Raw genomic sequence first — 15123 nt, 5'->3', positions numbered from 1 at the left:
ATGTTTCCTTCAAGCGTTTCTCGATTAAGTCTGCATTGTGTCATGGCCGGCTCGTAAGCCGCAACAATAAGGGAGACTACACGTTGGATACAGGCTCAAAGAATATAATATAATAAAGGGAAAGAATATGTACAGGAAATGAAATAATAACAAAACAATAATAAAACCAAACAACACAAATCTGGATCAGAGAGAGGCCCTCCAGGAATGATGAGAGCCGGTTTTTAAAAGCCCTCACCGCCCTTCGCACAGGTGAATCCGGGTAGGCTTAATGAGTAGGGCTCATCAACTCAAAGTGAAGCAACAGCCCACAAACACCAGGGAGAAGAAAAACCATGAGCCCAGCAGGGGTCGTCACAATTGCTTAAATGTTTTTAAGTAGTGCCTTTATTTTTTTCCCAAATCCTGTTTTCCTTTTTTTTATTCCATGATTAAAAGTTTAATTTAATTTCATCATTAAAATGGTGTCTAATCAAATAATTCTTAAAACGTTTAACAAGTGAAAATGGAACAACTCTTTTTCAACATACCATTTTTTAGTTGTGCAAGTAACAATCTTACTTGTGATATATTGATTATTATTATTATTATTATTATTATTATTTATTAATCTTTATTATATCTTTATGATATATATATATATACACACACACACACACACATACTGTGTATTACTGTAGTGCATGTTACATTTGACTTTACAGTTGTAATTATTTCTGTTGCAATTTCTTCAATTTCGGGCGTCTAGATTTTATTTTGACGCATGATTTGACTGAAGCTTCATTTCTCCGGATAAACCGTTCGCTACATGGCCCAGTGTGATTGTTAAAGCACAAATCCGGTGATTTAATTATATAAATATATTTTATATATTTATTACAACACAAATGATTCTCAATGTCTGTAGAGTTTCCAGTGAATGAGCGGTCTGCTTCACACATTCATTTAAAGCTCACGCTCACGCAGACTAAGATTGCAGCCTTTCGCAGTTTAATAATCACACTCGGACACGTCACAATTTTAATTTGATTAATCGTGCATTTCTGTGTAAAAGGAGTATCAGAAAACATGCTCAAATGAGCGTGTGAGCATTTAAAAGTGGCCTGGTGTCAGTCAGATGGCACGCTGGGACCGAATTAAGTCGGATCTCTGTACTACATGTACTGCAGTATCAGTATCGACCAGTATCGACTAGGTATCGAAATACTGATACTTTTGACATCGTTAGTCCCGCCCCAAACTCATGCCATTGGTTGATCCAATGTTGCTATGATGAGCTGGTTGGGATGCTCAAACAAATAGATCAGTGTTTTGATAGTATCACAGAGGTTGCGTTCAAATATGCATATTTCATAAATATATATTATGCCAAAAATTCACACATCACCTTTAACATGTTCATGTAAATTAGTAAAGAAGGTATTCACAGACGAAACCATGTAGATACAGAATATTTAGAGATTTACTTTCTAATTTGTTGGCAGGCTTAGCTGTTTTACAAGTAAAATATAAAATTCTAAGGCTGTTACTTAATGCATGTTTGGATGGTATTGCAATGTTGCATGTTATTGCAATGGAAAAGCACTAATCAACATACACCGTGTTTGCTGTCTGTGTCTGTGTGTGTAGATTCATTTAGAGAAGTTCCTGACAGACCTTAAGGTGAAAAGCATCACTCCTGCCTCACTGTCTTTGATGCACACACACAACAGTGAGACAGACCAGCAGGAGATCAGCCTTAAACCCATGGAAATCAGGACTTACCGCCTGCAGCTGAGCTGAGCCATGCAACGGCCGCAGTCGCTCCCTCTTTTGTCATTACTCGGCTCATGTTCTCAGCATTTTACACATGACTCTGTAGTTGTTGCCTTCAGTTAAGGACTCTGAGTGATTGTCAACATAAACCTTAAGCTTCACGGTAAAAGTGCAATATGAAATCTAAAAGAATTCCCAACCAGTTCTCTCAGGATATTTTAAAATAACATAGAACGTGAAAATTCTTATGCCTGATTCACTGTGCTGGCAGTTGACTTCTTTTGTACTGGGAATATACAAATTTCTTGTACCGTTTTAAAAACGTTGCCACAGTGGTTGGTGCACAAAATCGCTGTTCTTGCTTATGTTACTCGACTACCAGAAAAGTTTAGCCTGTGTGATCAGAGGGCTTATGCTCTGTTCATTTTATTTTCAAGGTTCCTGAATTAAAGTTTTTTAAAATCTAAATTGTAAAACAATTGGAATCTTGGCAGAATTGTTTTTTTTTGTTTGTTTGTTTTTTTTTTTTGATATTCCAAAGTTCTTACTCAGAATTGTGCCTTAGTCTTAGAGGGTGGGATCTGTCTTAAAGAAATAGTTCACCCAAAAATGAAAATTCTGTCATTTACTCACTCTCATGCCATCCCAGATGTGTATGACTTTCTTTCTTCTGCTGAACACATTAAGATTTTTAGAAGAATTATCCAGCTCTTTTGGTCCATACAGTACAAGTGAATGGGTGCCAAAATTGAAGCTCAAAAAAAAATCACATAAGTCTGCATAAAAGTAATCCATAAGACTCTAGTGGTTAAATCCATGTCTTCAGAAGTGATATGATAGGTGTCACTTGCATTGTATGGACCTACAAAGCTGAGATATTCTTCTAAAAATCTTCATTTGTGTTCAGCAGAAGAAAATAAGTCTTACACATCTGGGATAGCATGAGGGTGAGTAAATGATGAGAGAATTTTCATTTTTGGGTAAACTATGCCTTTAAAGTGATCAAATAAGTAATGCTGAAAGCTTTTATGATAACAGACTACATTTGTTTTAATCATTCACCGTTACTTTTAAAATAGAAAAATGCCACACAGGTTTTAGGTTATGATCTTTAAACAACGATGTATCTCCACAATCAAACATTTGTGAAGTGTTTTTTCTTTTTTTTTTTTTTTTTTTTTTGCAATTTACAAATGCAGATATCGAGCCATGCATACTTTAAATGTTCTTTGATCATTATTAGCAATGCAAATGACTGCAAGTTACATGTGTTAATCACATTAATTGAAATGGGTCATTTAATAGAACTCAAGAAGATGAAATGGAGATGACTTTATTTTTTCACACTTGTCAGATTGTACTTTCAAATATCTTTTGTCTTTTTTTGAGGGATTCTTGTTATTGTCTGTTTTTACAGTGTATACCTAGTATATATTGGTCAGCCTTTTTTCCCTAATTTGTCTATTTTACACAGTCTGAAGGATTGCAAATAGGTTCGGGTTTAAAAAAAGTCCACTAAAGGTGGTTGAATGATTGTGTACAAAAGATGTGTAGTGATTTTTTTTTTTCTTTTTTTTTTTTTTTGCATCAGTTGTTATACCCAGAGAAGATAGATATCCGAGAGGATATTAAATGTGTTATTTAATATATTAGGCTATCTGAATATAAATACGTATTTATACAAATATTAATACAACTCTAGCAATGGGGATTTGATTTAGTCTGAAGTGATGCTTGATTATAAAATGGGGTCGCGATTACTATGGATTTGTAAAACTAAACTTCATTTGATTGTGTTGAAGTTTAGTTAAGAATGGAAATAATCTTTTTTAGAACTGAAACTGTTGTATACATAACACAATTACACACTATGCAAATCTACTTTTTAATCTTATGCAACAATGATCTTTTTTTATTTTTTTTTAACCTGCAGGTTTGAGTGATCACACATTATGTGGGAGTTTTACCTTTATATCATAGACTTCCTGTAGATAGAAATTGTCCAAGCGATCACAGTTTTTACCTGACATAGTTTTTGTAACACTCTCATATGTAGGAGATCAGTCAAATTTGCCATGCATTATTATTGCAAGTCCTAACTTCTATTTTTGGGGTGTATTGTTTTTCTTTTTTCTTTCTGTTTTCTTTTATTCTTTTAATCAGCTTTTAAGCAGTGAATAGCATTGACCACTTGTCTTAAGTGTGATGAAGGATGATCATTTGTTGACTTGCTGCTGTGATTTTTTTTTTAGAATGTTAATTGAATCAGCCTGTTGTTCTTTTTCTGTTTGTTAAAATATTGACTGGCATGTCGTTCTGTTGGTCAGCCAAATGTTTTTTGATCACTGTATTCCAACATAGCTGCTTAATTCACTCTTCTCTTTTATGACCAAATTGGTCTGTGACTGTAGTGAATCAGGACTATGAACGATGCTTTTTGTACCCTGTGAGAACATTCCTCTTTTTTAATATACTGAAAGATGTCTGAAGAGTGTGCATCTTCATCAGCGAATGTCTGTCTGTCAGGAAAATAAAAATTGTGTAGTTTTATTTTGTTTGGATTTTGTTTGATTGACAGATATCTATGTAATCCAATATAATGAGGTCAAAACTAATGCCCATGAAACAAAATAACATCACTTATTGTAAAAAGGAATTGATTTTTATTGTGTTGCTAGCCTGGGCAAAAGTTGATGCCAGGGTGTTGCTGTGAGGTGGTTGCTAGGTGGATGCTTACTGGCCCAATTTAAGAGAGCCCACCTCCAAGTCTCTATGACATGGTCCCTAGTCTTGGGTCCTTACTTCAATGCAAGTTTATGGGATTTTTGTGATTGTTTTTATTGTCCACAAGGTGAAAATCATAAATACAGTCACTTAGAAAAGTATTAACACATCTCTCCTAATAATCCATACAATTTAAGGGATCATTCATGTCCGTAGAGTAAGTGTTGGTGGATGAGTTATGTGCATACGCTTAATAATTAGGGTTAGGGGTTTGTTCATATCTCTAAATGAGCAATGGTAATAGAAATTCAATAACTGTGATGAAAGAATGTTGCACCCACATTATGTACGTTGACAAAGTAACACAAATATTTTGGTAGCATTGTCACACATTGTGGCACACATGTGGAACTCATTCACCACTAATCTTCCCGGCGTCGCTCTGCCGAGACGCCACTCGGCCCCGCCCTGCTCGCCACACACATATAAGAAATTAAGAAACATTTCCTTGGTAAAAATTTCAGCAATCATGATGTGTGTCCCGCATCTCTGTCAGCAGTTTAAAATCAGAACAAATGATGCCTGTTTATTCACTAATGAATCATTGGCTGCACCCGAATATACAGTAGATATGTCACTACAATATAGTATGCATTGGAGTGAATGAGTGAACAAGTGAGCCATTTTGGACACAGCTAACGAATTGTTTTGCCAGCTGAGAAAAGCGTTCTTCATCAAATGCAGTACATACTCGTGTGCTTTACATGACATTACGCAATTCTCATGCAGTAAAACAGTATCGGGATACTTTAGTTTAGAACACAGAGAATAAACAGAGAGCTGGATGAAGTGGATATTTACCTACAATCAATGAAAACAAAAGGATTCTTTTTCAAAACTTCAGCTAGTGCTGTGTCATTTGAACAAGTTTTTAGAAATTCTTTGTAGCCAATGGTTACATGAATGCTACAAATACAAAAGTAAAAATGCTTCTCTCAAAGTCACCAGAATTAAACGCATTAATGTTGTTTTTGCAAAAAACTTATCCCGGGGAAGCATGTCCTAACCGTAGTTGTGGTTTGGCAGGAGCAGCGGTTCTTATTCTCTGCTGGAGGTTTGCAGAATGAGTGGTGAGCTGTGCTGGTTAGAGCCAGATGTGTGAAACACTCTGTGCTAGCCGCCAAATGATCCGCTCGCTCTGTGCACGCACACACATAGCATAGGAGCGGGGTTGCTGAGACTTGAATTAAGATACGGTTCTAGACTTGTTTGAGTGCATTCCACTAGATTAATGTTTAAAGCCAAATGGTGTGCTTCAGAATTTTGTATACATTCAAATGTATTTTCCTGTCTGATGTTTTATGAACATGCTATTACCATGCCACCTCAGGATTAGGTATGATATAATTTTAAAAATGTAGTCCTGATAAGGCTCATGCATTATTCAGCTAGAAGCTTAATATATATATATATATATATATATATATATACATACACACACACACCGATCAGTCACAACATTAAAATATCCTGCCTAATATTGTGTAGTTCCCCTCGTGCCGCCAAAACAGCGCCAACCCGCATCTCAGAAAAGCATTCTGAGACCACAATTGTACAGAGTGGTTATCTGAGTTACCGTAGACTTTGTCAGTTTGAACCAGTCTGGCTATTCTCTGTTGACCTCTCTCATCAACAAGGTGTTTCCATCCGCAGAACTGCCGCTTACTGGATGTTTTTGGCACCATTCGGAGTAAATTCTAGAGACTGTTGTGTGTGAAAATCCCAGGAGATCAGCAGTTACAGAAATACTCAAACTAGCCCGTCTGGCACCAACAATCATGCCACGGTCCAAATCACTGAGATCACATTTTTTCCCCATTCTGATGGTTGATGTGAACATTAACTGAAGCTCCTGACCCGTATCTGAATGATTTTATGCACTGCACTGCTGCCACACGATTGGCTGATTAGATAATCACATGGATGTTTGTTGGTGCCAGATGGGCTGGTTTGAGTAGCTACAATTAATATATTTTCTCCCTAATTCTATGAAAAGTATCCAAATAAGATCAGAAAAAGATACTATATTACACTTTGTGGGGTTTTGAAGTAAGGTTGGTGCAGCTGAAATAAAACATTTCGCTTTATGCTAAGCTAAAATGCTATTTCAAGCTCTTTTAGATGTACCTGTTACCAGGCATGATTATAATTTATTATTAATTATTAATTTCTTATTAAGAAAATTGAAGCCAGATCATTTTATTTTTCTAGTAAGACATTTGATATTAGGGGAAAATTTTACTGCAAAAATCCTATTATATTTTCGGCTTTTTTCAGAAAATGTATTTTTATTATAAATGTATTCTGTACTGGCAGATTTTTTTCAGTTGTTATTCACTTGTTCATAGACAAAAGAAGTAAGAAAAATATGCCATTGCTAAAGAAGTAATCCAAAGACTTTGAGTAATTTAAATAAAATTTTACAGTGTTTATTCTGCAATCCAATATATTTTAAAACTTTAAAACTTCACATGGTTTCTTGTATGACGTATTCGCGTTGGAAAGTTACGGACGTAATCTCACATTTTTCTCTCGGTTGAGACATCCAGGATGAGCACAGAAAAGTACCATTGTGAGTAAAGAAACAGATACAAATACAGATCTAAACCAAAACCTACGAAGCTACTGTACAGCATTCCTCCTACTCATGAACAGCGCTGCTTTTCCGTATGTGACGTACGTGCCTCAGTTCCCACGTGTCTCACATGCCAACATGATTTCATCACACGTACATACTGCTGCTGACCAGAAGCAATGATTTAGAGTTAAAAAAAAGTACTTAAATATTGATCTTTTTCGCACCAAAGGCGATGGTGTCACTTTAGGAGACATTAATTTAACAGCTGGAGTCATTTGGATGACATTTATGCTGACTGTCTCTGATTTTTGGAGCTTCAAAAGTCGAATCACCATCCACTTGCATTTTAAGAACCTACTGAGCCAAGATATTTTTCTATTTTTCTTCAAATGTATTCAGGTGAAGAAAGGAAGTCATACACATCTGGGATATCATGAGGGTGAGTAAATGATAAGAGAATTTGTATTTTTGGGTGAACTATCCCTTCAAGTCAATTAAGTCAATACTTGTATCTAATGTCTGCACACTTTGAATGGATAAATCCCTCTGAAATAGAAGGAAACCATTCTGAACAACTGGGGATTTGGGATTCAAAAGGTCTGGTTTACTTTACATTACCTCAAAAAGCCACATTTTAAGCTGAATTTTGACATTTCTGCAACACTAGCAACAGAACGGAACTGCAAAAAACAATGTTTTCAAACAGATTCCAGAAAACTACCCCGTCTCCCATTGTTTGTACAAATGGATAGTCTCGCCTCAAACTCATGCCATTGGTTGAGTCGATATTGCTGGGACCGGCTGGATGGGTCACTCAAACAAACAGAGGAATGTTTTGATAGTGCCACAGAGCCACAGTGTTACACTTTTAGACTAAATCAATCAACCAGTGGCTTATTTATGATACAGCTGTTCCGCCGTGACGTCACTTTCTAGGCAAATTCGCAGGAAGGCTATTTCGCAATGGGTTCACCATGGGTAACCATCTAGCAACTTGTTAGCAAAATATATATATTTTTTTAAACACAGTGGCTTCAAAATTCACATTTGGAGTATGACTGTGAGTCATTTATGTTGTAGAACAAAATGTCCAAGGATTTTAAAGTAATGTTAACCATTGACCTTATTTTACTAACAAATCCAAAACTGCCATCACAAAAACACAATGGAAAATCAAGGGCCACCCCTAGCATTTTGGGGGCCCTAAGCAGATTTTCAAAATAAGCCCTAAAAACCTACAGGTACTGTACAATATGCACAAATGTTAATTAGTTTTTTAGCACAGGCATAACTGCTTCAGAAGTACAAAAATGAAAGGACATATATTTTTAAACTAATAAAACGCACCAATCACATGCTCAAATTAATAATTAAGGATCATGTATAGTCAGCTGGTTGTTATCAAGATCAAGATCAGTCTTCACCCTGAAGGGATTTATTTTGAGATAACAACCGGCTGACTCTACATTATTCCGCTAATAAATTGGCTACTAACCAAATAAATAAATACACTATCAGTTATTTTGGTAATTGAGTAATCTAACAATTTTTCTGACGATCAATCAAGTAATCTGAAAAAGTATTTAATAACTCAGATTCAGGGGCGTAGGAACGATCTGAAAACTGGGAGGGACACATTCTAACACCCTGTGAACACCGGACGTGAGCAGCGCGTCACGTCAAAAGCAATAGAACCCATTATAATCCATGAAGCTGTCTACACTGGAAGCAACTGTTATGGCACGTTGTGTTGTGCCAGCAGTAAACGTGTGTTCCGTTCCAATTTTGCGCTGCATGTTCTTGCACTAATACTGCCAACAACACAAATAAACGGTTTAGAACGTTAGTGTTCACGTCCACCTGTCCCCCTTCTCTATACGACCACAGCGACGACACGCGTTTACTTTCAGTTATATTATACTCCCCTTATTTACATCTTTTGTGTTCTTTTTTAAATTTTAAATAAATGACTCCCCAACAGCTGACAGCATACAGCAGCTGTCTGTCTTCACCTACATGGGATAGATTTGGGTAGAAGAGAAAAGTTGGCAAAAGGGGACATCAAACTTGGGTTGTCGTATCGCAAGTCTATTGACATACTAATGTCTCTACGGCATTTCCTTAATGTGTGATGGTCAAATTCACATACTTGTGTCTCTGAGCCTTTTCTTCAAAGCTTACAGTATTTCATTTTATTTATTTATTTATTTTTTTGGTTTGTTTTAACAGGTTCCATTGAACTGCTGGTGTGCATATAGCTGAGCTGTGTGGCCACTGCTATTTACACTTGCTGCAAATAATTATTTGGCTACACTGAGCCCATGATAGGGGGACCCCTGGTGGTAGCGGGGGCGGGGCCCTATGCAGCAGCTTATGATGTTTAATAAGTAGGGCTGGAACTGGGAAAATCCCGAAGGATCCCATGACTCAAAAATGCTAATTCTCTTCCAGGATTTAGAATACAACCTGAACAACACAATTGACTGTGCTTCTTAAAGGGATAGTTCACCCAAAAATTACAATTCTCTCACCATTTACTCACCCTCATGCCATCCCAGATGTGTATGACTTTCTTTCTTCTGCAGAACTCAAACGAAGATTTTTTGAAGAATATTTCAGCTCTGTAGGTCCATACAATGCAAGGTGATCAGACCTTTGGCGCTCCAAAAAGCACATAAGGGCACCATAAAAGTAATCCATATGACTCCAGTGTTTTAATCCATGTCTTCAGAAGTGATATGATAGGTGTGTGTGTGAGAAACAGAACAATATTTAAGCCCTTTTTTTATTCTTCACTTTTACATCTGAATGTCACATATGGTGCATGTTTAGTTTCACATCTGAAAGTGAAAGTGGAGATTTAGAGTAAAAAAATTACTTAAATATGGTTCTGTTTCTCACCCACACCTATTATATCACTTCTGAAGAAATGGATTTAAATACTGGAGTCATACAGATTACTTCTATATTTCCTTTATGAGATTTATGGAGCTACAAAGGTCTGATCACCATTCACTTGCATTGTATGAACCTGCAGAGCAGAGATATTCATCTAAAAATCTTTGTTTGTGTTCAGCTGAAGAAAGTCATACACATCTGTGATGGCATGAGGGTGAGTAAATGATGAGGGAATTTTCATTTTGAGTGAACTATCCATTTAAGCTGGAAAATGGAAAATAATTTCCTGTTTAAGCAAAAAAAAAAAAAAACACTAACGCAAATGAGAATTAATGAATCATGTGAATAGATAATTGCTTTATCAGAATGTTTTTGAAAGTGTAACCCATACTTTACTTAAAATAATAGTTCACCCAAACATGAAAATTCTATCATAATTTACTCACACTCATATCATTCAAAACTTGTATGATTTTCTTTCTTCTGTGGAACACTAAAGGAAATCACGGTCGTAAGACACTCGAGAACCAGTTGACGTCATTGTCATTAAACATGGGATGCATCTTGAGGCACCAAGTTTGGATATTCGCAAGTATGAATGAAATATGAAACTACTGCAGAAGGGGTGATTTTTAGCAAATTGTTCACCCAAAAAAATGTAAATAATGTCATTATTTTCTCACCCTCATGTCGTTCTAAACCCATTTAATTTTCATTCCTCTGCGGATCTCAGACAGTAGAGTTTTTGTGGCAGAATTCAAGATTTTCTCAACTAATCCTATCGTATCCCTTCAGAGGACTTAATATGAAGCATGAGTCGCATGGACTACTTTCATGATACTTCTGGGTCCTTTAATAAGCTTTAAAGTGAGTCCCTATCAACTGCCATTGTATTGAAATTTAGCGAATGAGAAATGCTTTAGAATTCTTCCTTTTGTGTTCTACAGAAGAAAGTCATACAGGTTTGAAAGGACATGAGGGTGAGTAAATAATGACAGAATTGTAATTTTTGGGTGAACTATTCCTTTAAATTTCAGTCTATTGTATGATATGCACTACATTTATAGTACATTTAGAGTGTTTTTTTCTGAGCTTGGTAGTGACTGCTCAATGTCTATACTTATTTTATGGAAAAGATCAGCTTGGACATTCTGCAAAACATCTTTTGTGTTCCACAGTAGAAAGAAAATCATTCAGGTTGTGAGCTACATGAGGGTGAGAAGACCATTCATTTTTGGGTGAAATATTCCTTTAAATCAGTTGGTTGTATTTCTTTCATCCTTTTACCTTCTTATGCAGCTGAGTGCTTTCTTGTCTTCAGGGCATGTGAAGGTTCATTAGGTTCCGCAGGCACAGCATGCTAGATTTGGCAGCCTCCCCGATAATCATCAGTCCTAACCCACAGAGGATATACAGAAAAAAAAGCTAAAGTTCTTTCAGGATTGTACTGTACATTTCTGCCTATAAGCATTTTATATAACATAAAAACTCAAATGCTTCACTTACCAGTTGTCTTGTTGAAGTGTATCTCTCAGCAACATGAGTTGTTTGATCACTTGAGGGAGCTGGCATTGTTTTACACAGTGATAGCTAAGAACTGAGAAGGCAGTGCCATAGTACCTGGTTAAAGCCATGCTTCTGTTGTTCTGCAACGATCTGTCAATCAAAGACACAACATTTTTTTTTTATTATTATTATTAAACTGAGAGTGAAATAGTTGATCTACACAGAATTGGCCTTCAAAAGTTTGGGATCACTTACATCCGCAACACACAGCAAAGTGAACAGCAAAATAACATGTTTGGTAAATCTTGGTAGCGTACCTCCCTCTTTCCCTTAAGCTGTAAACTTAATATTCTCTCTTATAAAAATAAAACCCCTTTGCAATGGTTAATATAGACCCAGTTATAGATTTACATACCAATTACGTTATGATAATAATATGTTGTTATTATTATTATTAAATATAAAAAAGTCAATTAACATTATTAAAAAAAACAAAAAAAAAAACATTCCAATTAACATGCAAATATGTTAATTTTCACCAAAATTATACCTGACCCCAGATGTCATTACAAACAGTTTTTTTTTTTAATTGTGCCATGTATCAGTTTTACACACTTAAATAATGCATTCCATTTTTATGGAGTATAAATCAGGTCAACAGTGCCTGTAGTTACAGAGTTACCTATATGTAGCGATATTTGTATTGTGTTTATATGTGTTTATACCTGAAGCATCTTCATCTCACAAGACTTTGGGTTTCCTGAGATTTATAGTACAAAAGGACTTATATATTGATCTGTTTCTCACCCACACCTATCATATGACTTCTGAAGACATGGATTAAACTGGAGTTGTATGGATTACTTTTATGCTGCCTTTATGTGCTTTTGGACCTTCAAAGTTCTGGTCATCATTCACTTGCTTTGTATGGACCTACAGAGCTGAAATTCTTCTGAAAATCTTCATTTGTGTTTAGCAGAAGAAAGAAAGCCACTGACATCTGGGATGGCATGGGGGTGAGTAAATGATGAGAGAATTTATTTTTCGGGTGAACTATCCCTTTAATACAATTACTGTCCCACTGCCAATGTGTTCTCTCTATGATAAAGTCAACACATGCCATACTTTGTGACCCTCACTATAAAGATATTGTAACAGTAGAGAAAAACTGGCAGTCATTGCAAGTCACTGGCTAACCATTGCTCATTTTCCATTGCACAAGCTCAGCAGGAGAATCTGTGTCCAGGCTACAATGAGATCAACATGTTTGACTTCAATAGATCTGAATCAAGCACGGCGCTGAGGACATAAAAGATAGTCCTTATCATCAATGGACATTTGTCTCCACTTTGTGGCAACACATAGAATTGCATCAATTTTCATTTTATTACTTAGGCCATGTACTTTAGGAATTGACTAGATTTATACTGGTGTGGAAACATTGTTTGCCACCTTGCATCAATTCAGAAGCTTCCGAGCAAGATTTTCGTACTGTTCCTGCTCCTTGGAGCCTTGTGCATTGTATTTTTCAATGAAGCAGTGTGTTATTTCAAAGGGGTTTCTCCTGGATAGAATTTAACAAGGCAAAAGTGAATTTACTGTACAGGTGTCAGGTGGTTTTGAGATCTAGACTCTACTTTGACACCAGTTAACTGGAGGTAAATCACATGTTTGCTAAATGTACAGTATGTACAGAATAGAGGATTCAACACCATAAGTGACCTGCTTCCAACGTTTTGGGTTACTTTGACCCAGAAACACATTTTGAGTTTTATGAACAAAAGTATAAAGAAAAGCATTTAAATGATTGTATCATTGTATGAATAGTGCTGGGTGGATTACTTCTGAATTTTACTGATTACCAATTACATTACTAACATTTTGACGAGTAATGTAATCTCTTGGATTATATGTTTTTAGATGAGCTAATCTGATTATTTTTTGGATTACTTTTGAATTGTCTCAGCTCTGACATAACTTTTGATTATTTAAAGGGATAGTTCATCCAATAATTGAAAATTCTCTCCTTATTTACTCACCTTCATGTCATCCCAGATGTGTATGACTTTCTTTCTTTTTTTTTTTTTTGCGGAGATGAATGTAAGTGGAAATACAGTATATTGTTTAACGAGATGTGTCAACTGTTTGTTCATTTGCCTAACTGCAGCGCAACGGTAGGCCAACAATGTGTTTGATACTACTAATAATATGTCTTATTTATAAAACATAGTACTAAATAGGGTTTACAAAGTGCATGGCTTTTGCTGTGCAGGAAATTGTCATTGAAACCGGGGCAGAAAATAGACAGTATTGGACAAAATGCCAATAAATAAACTGCAAAAATAAATATATTTTTTTAAGTAGGTATTGTTTAGAATTAAACTACATCACAAATGCAACAAATTACTGAAAGTGTTAACCTGGGCAATAATCATTACAAATTATTACAATTCAGTTTCATAAATCATACAATAACAACAAAATATTTTTTTAGTTATATTAATCTGACTACTGTACATGTTGCATTTTTTATTTTTTATTATTATTGTTTTACATATGATTTTTTTCTTTTATTTGTTTTACCATGTCAGATTAAGAGAGTGTCCTGATGTTCAAGATCAAAAGTTAAAGGATTAAAGTTGAAGACATCCAAAATAAAGTTCAAGAATTGGTTATAACTGAAATATTTCTCTGTGTGTTTATCAGACATATTTTATAACCAAATATTAAACTGCAAAAACATTATGAATGCACCTCAATACCGTGATACTGTAATACCGTTGCATTTTTTGTGACAGTTATCATACCGTGAAAATGTCATACCGTTACACCCCTAGTGCATACATGTCTTGATTAAAATGAACATCACTAATATTAAGCTCATGTGAAACCTTCAAGTTTTTAAAGTGTAGTATATTCAGTAGGGTTTATGTATGGATTTCCAGCTTGTTTTAGAGTAATCTATGCCACCATGTAGAATTTATTGAGCTCTTTATGTTGCCGCAATGGGAAGTCAACAGAAATGAGTACAGTTGACAATGGACAAACTGTAAGGTGTAGTATGACTTTAAGAGGGTGCTTAGTAATGTTATTGTTAATGCTGTTTTGGAGCAATCTTTGCCACCACTTAAAAAGGTATTGAAATTTGGAGGTGAGAGTGATGCAACTAGAGCTGTTAATGTAAATTTCACATTAGGCATTTCAATTCATTTTATAGAAATGTACTCTACATTCAAAAACTACTGAACCCTAAACATTGTCATATCAAAAAGAGTGATTTTGATAGTGTTAATGCTGTCCTGGGGCAATGTGTGCAACCACTGAAATAGTGTTGAAATTTAGAGGTGCTGCATCTGCGCAGACATATCTTTATAAATAGGAACAGTGCCAAAATGAGATGAAAGCTTGTAGTGTGTAGTGTGTTCAGTAGAGTTCACATACTGTAAATTAATCTAACTTATTCTGGAACCATCTGTTCCACCATGTAAAATCTATTGAGCTCAATATGTTGCTGCATTACAAAGTCAACAGAACTCAGTAGATTTGACAATACCCAAACTATGAGGTTTAGTACATCTTTTAGAGGGTGCTTTTTATTGTCA

At 35.5% G+C, this 15123-nt stretch overlaps 1 protein-coding gene across 1 annotated transcript in view; it reads left to right on the top strand.

The window, feature by feature from the left end:
• The window catches only part of man2a1 (mannosidase, alpha, class 2A, member 1), an 81194-nt gene extending 76889 nt beyond the window's left edge, over positions 1-4305 (top strand). Inside the window, exon 22 of the mRNA XM_051696068.1 lies at positions 1630-4305. Coding sequence (XP_051552028.1) covers positions 1630-1782 — 153 coding nt within the window. The 3' untranslated portion in view covers positions 1783-4305. The remainder of the gene's footprint in view (positions 1-1629) is intronic.
• Positions 4306-15123: the final 10818 nt, after the last annotated feature.

Source organism: Myxocyprinus asiaticus, chromosome 4 (assembly GCF_019703515.2).
Source record: "Myxocyprinus asiaticus isolate MX2 ecotype Aquarium Trade chromosome 4, UBuf_Myxa_2, whole genome shotgun sequence".
Taxonomy (NCBI): domain Eukaryota; kingdom Metazoa; phylum Chordata; class Actinopteri; order Cypriniformes; family Catostomidae; genus Myxocyprinus; species Myxocyprinus asiaticus.
This window is presented reverse-complemented; position numbering and strand designations above follow the sequence as displayed.